Raw genomic sequence first — 4,100 nt, 5'->3', positions numbered from 1 at the left:
GGGAGGCAGAGGCAGGCGGATCTCTGTGAGTTCGAGACCAGCCTGGTCTACAGAGCTAGTTAAAGGACAGGCTCCAAAGCCACAGAGAAACCCTGTCTAGAAAAAAAACTAAAAAAAAAAAAGTTACGGGTCACGGAGCTTGTTCACTGAGTAAAACACTTTGCAGTGTAAGCCTGACAACCAAGTTTGATCCCCAGCGCCCATGTGAAAAACTGGATGATGTAACAAGCATCTGTAACCTCAACAATTCTATGATGGGTTGAGGTGGAGACAGGAGAATTACCCAGAAATTCTTAGGCCGGCTAGCCCAGAGTTCACAGGATAGCAGAAACAAGACAGACTATCTCCGTAAGGCTGGAAGGTGAGAACTAACTCTCAGAAAGTTTTCTGACCTCCACCTGCAAGCATTCAAATTCACATGTCTACATCAAACACACACAATAATAACAAAATAAAAAAGAAAATTTCTAAGTCTTCATATAAAACAAAACAAAAAAATTTCAACTTAGTAGTGGAAGCTGAATCCTGTAATTCTGGCATTCCAAAGACTGAGACAGGAGAATTCTTATCAGTGCAAGGCCAGTCTGAGCTACAGAACAAACACAAGGCCAGCTGGAGCTATTACTTAGCAAAACAGTTTTTTTTTTTTAAATAGAGAAATAAAAATCAATAAAGGGGTTGCAGAGTCTAGCTCAGGTGACAGCACCCGTCTAGCATTCACTGAGGCCCTTCATTATATCCCCGGGACACCAACATCAGTCAAGAACGCAGCAGTGAAAGCCCACCAGCCACGGCTGTGAACACGCTTGGTCCTGGAGTGATCTAAAGTCTTTTAGATTTTGGAACAACTTCTATTTTATTTTATTTGTGTGTGGGCAGCAACTTCTTAAGAGTAATTGGCTTCCTCCAAGAGCAGTAGAATGAGGACACCAGGGTAAACTATTTTAATGGTCATTTACAACTTAGTTAAATAGAATAGTTCAGGTTTTCCCCTTGTTTTTAAAGAAGGGTCTTGGGGGCTGGAGAGATGGCTCAGCCACTGAGCACTGACTACTCTTCCAGAGTACTAGGTTCAATTCCCAGCACCCACATGGCAGCTAACAGCTGTCTGTAAGTCCAAGATCTGAGACCTTCACACAGACAAAACATCAATGCACACAAAATAAGAATAAATAAATTATTTTAAGAAAGTGTCTCAATATATAGCCCAGCCTTGCATAAAACTCAAAATCCTCCTTAGTACCCTGAATGTTGGAATTACAAGTGTGCACCACCAAGCCTGAGTCCATTTGTTGTTGTTACGCCAATCTATATAGCACCCCTTGGGTTTTTCAATAATACTTCTCTTACCTTGTTCTTAAATTGCAATAAAATTAAGCTGGGTGGTGGTGTACACCTTTAATCCCAGCACTTGGGAGGCAGAGGCAGGTGAATCTCTGTGACTTCGAGGTTAGCCTGGTCTACAAGAGCTAGTTCCAGGAAAGGCTCCAAAGCTACAGAAAAACCTTGCCTCGAAAAACCAAAAAAATAAAATAACCCTGTCACATTACAGACTTTAAATTCATTCTTACACTGTTGCAGAAATACTTCACCCCTTAGATAATTTCCACAAGACATTTACATTCTAGAAAGAAGCATACCACTAGGTCTTTGAAAGGGTGGAGCAGCAGCCCCAAAGGAAGCTTGGCTTTATTCAGTAAGGCCTGAGTCTGAGGGACGCCGGTCAGTGTGCATCGAAATAACCTGTTAGGGAAGAAAATGCACATGTCAATTGCTGCTATCATTACTTTAAAACAAAAATCTGATTACAAATGAATCATAGCCGGGCGGTGGTGGCGCACGCCTTTAATCCCAGCACTCGGGAGGCAGAGGCAGGCGGATCTCTGTGAGTTTGAGACCAGCCTGATCTACAAGAGCTAGTTCCAGGACAGGCTCCAAAACCACAGAGAAACCCTGTCTCGAAAAACCAAAAAAAAAAAAAGAATCATAGACCTTAAATTTTATATCACTAAAATATTTAAATTGCCATGTGTGTCATAACCAACCGTGAATCCAGCATCCAGGAAGCTGAGGCACAGGATTACGTGCTTGTGTCAGTCTGGGCCACAGTGAGAACATTTCTCAAGAAATTAAAATAAGCCAGGTGATGGTGGCGCACACCTTTAATCCCAGCACTTGGGAGGCAGAGGCAGGTTGGATTTCTATGAGTTTGAGGCCAGCCTGGTATACAGAGTGAGTCCCAGGACAGGCTCAAACTTATACAGAGAAACCCTGTCTCAAAAAAACCAAAAATAAAAACAAAAACAAAATAAACAAGCAAATAATCCTTGTACTTTGGAATGTAGCTACAGTAATGATCATGAATATAATAATTTTATTAGAGCTAATAAAAGGAACAATCAATTCAAGGGAGATAAATACATTCCCTGGGCCTCCACTTTTTTTTTTTTTTTTAAAGTTCCAGTACAATTTTACAAGAGTTTAAAAGGAAAAAGAGGCTAGGCAAGCTACAAACAACTCTTATAAGCTGCTGTTTAAGCTGGCTTAGAGGTCAAACTCAGGGTGGACAAGGAATCACATGGCTGGGAGAGACTTCAGAGAACAGTAAGGAAGCCCAAAGTGCTAGGGAAAGCAAGCTAAGAACAGGGGTGACAGAAGAGGAGGAGTCATACTTTCAGGGTAATTCAGAAAACAAGCAGACTTAGGAAGCAGCATGGCTGCACTCTGTAAGAGACTGCCGATTCCATTTTATTCAGAGCATGCAAATGTCAGGTAAACAATGACAGTCCTGTCTTGGGGTATAGTCTCCAGGCACAGCTTACTCATAACACCCGAAAAGAACATTAGAAAGCTTAAGAAACACTATTTGAAGCCTTACTCTGGGCTACAGTTGAGTTTCTGGATGTCCTCATGCAAATTCGGAACTGGAGGCTGCAAAGGTGTTGAGGGAAGCATGTTCCTTTCTTGAAGAAGATTGACAACTCTTAGACCCTCTGGATGTAGACTTAGTCCACTCATGCTTGCAGTTAAATGATTAGCACCTAAGGGAGTCTACAGACATTTCAAAGTGAGTAACCTTTGTAGTGTATAGGGCTTGGTTAGAAGAACATCATCTAAACTCCTGACTGTGTTGATGTTCTTGAGAAGTAAGCACATAAAAAAGCCTTATGAAAGGGGGCTGGAGAGATGGCTCAGAGGTTGGCAGCACTGGCTGCTCTTCCAGAGGTCCTAAATTCAATCCTCAGCACCCACATTATGGTTTGCTTATAATGAGATCTGGTGCCCTCTTCTGGTGTGTAGGCACAACACTGTATACATAAAAGAAAAGCCTTATGTAATATTCACTTTTATTCTAAATGGCTATAAAATGTTTAATGTACCTTTTAGAAGGTAAAAAAATATTTTAAAAAAGTTTTAAATATTTTAAAAAAGTTTACCTGAGTAAAGGCCTGGGGGCCACTTGGGTAATTCAAGGAGGAGGGTGGCATTCCAGCTGCACTAGGTGGCGCTGCGTTCTGGTAGCCAGGTGGTAGGGAGGGGTATGCATATCCCACACTTCGGCTTGTTTTGGGGTTCTGATTAACAAGCTGTGGTGTTGCTAGAAACAAGGTAACTTTTAAGTTCTATTTTATATTCCAAAATACTTAAAACACTGAAATGATCCATTAAACTATGAAAATTATAACATCAATTCTTTTGAACTATAGTTTCATTGATCAACTTAAAAAGAAACAATCATTAGTAACAAGTAATAGCAAGGTCAAAATCTAGTTAATATAGACTACAGCCATAAACACACAGAAAAAGTTTAACATAGTTAACTCACATCCATATCATACAATAAATTTCATATTCAGACTTAAAAAAACTATAATGACTACAACCTAAATGTAATTTAGCAGGTTAGGTACATGAATTTAAACATGTATAATTGGTTAAAATGTAGCACAGAAAGCCCAAAGCTCCAATTCTAAAAGGATGAAGAAACTTGGATGCTTGGAAGTTAAAAACAAAACAAAGCCGGGCGGTGGTGGCGCATGCCTTTAATCCCAGCACTCGGGAGGCAGAGGCAGGCGGATCTCTGTGAGTTCAAGGCCAGC

General features: G+C 40.7%; 1 protein-coding gene across 1 annotated transcript in view; it reads right to left on the bottom strand.

The window, feature by feature from the left end:
* Positions 1-4,100, bottom strand: part of Sec24a (SEC24 homolog A, COPII coat complex component) — a 65,476-nt gene that overhangs the window by 37,449 nt on the left and 23,927 nt on the right. The window contains exons 5-7 of the mRNA XM_005350119.3: positions 3,438-3,598; positions 2,879-3,051; positions 1,641-1,743 (exon numbers count right to left, since the gene is read on the bottom strand). Of these exons, the coding sequence (XP_005350176.1) occupies positions 1,641-1,743; positions 2,879-3,051; positions 3,438-3,598 (437 nt within the window). The remainder of the gene's footprint in view (positions 1-1,640; positions 1,744-2,878; positions 3,052-3,437; positions 3,599-4,100) is intronic.

This window comes from Microtus ochrogaster, chromosome 7 (assembly GCF_000317375.1).
Source record: "Microtus ochrogaster isolate Prairie Vole_2 chromosome 7, MicOch1.0, whole genome shotgun sequence".
In the NCBI taxonomy this organism is placed as follows: Eukaryota; Metazoa; Chordata; class Mammalia; order Rodentia; family Cricetidae; genus Microtus; species Microtus ochrogaster.
The sequence above is the reverse complement of the archived record's forward strand: the minus strand, read 5'-3'. Positions and strand labels throughout refer to the sequence as shown.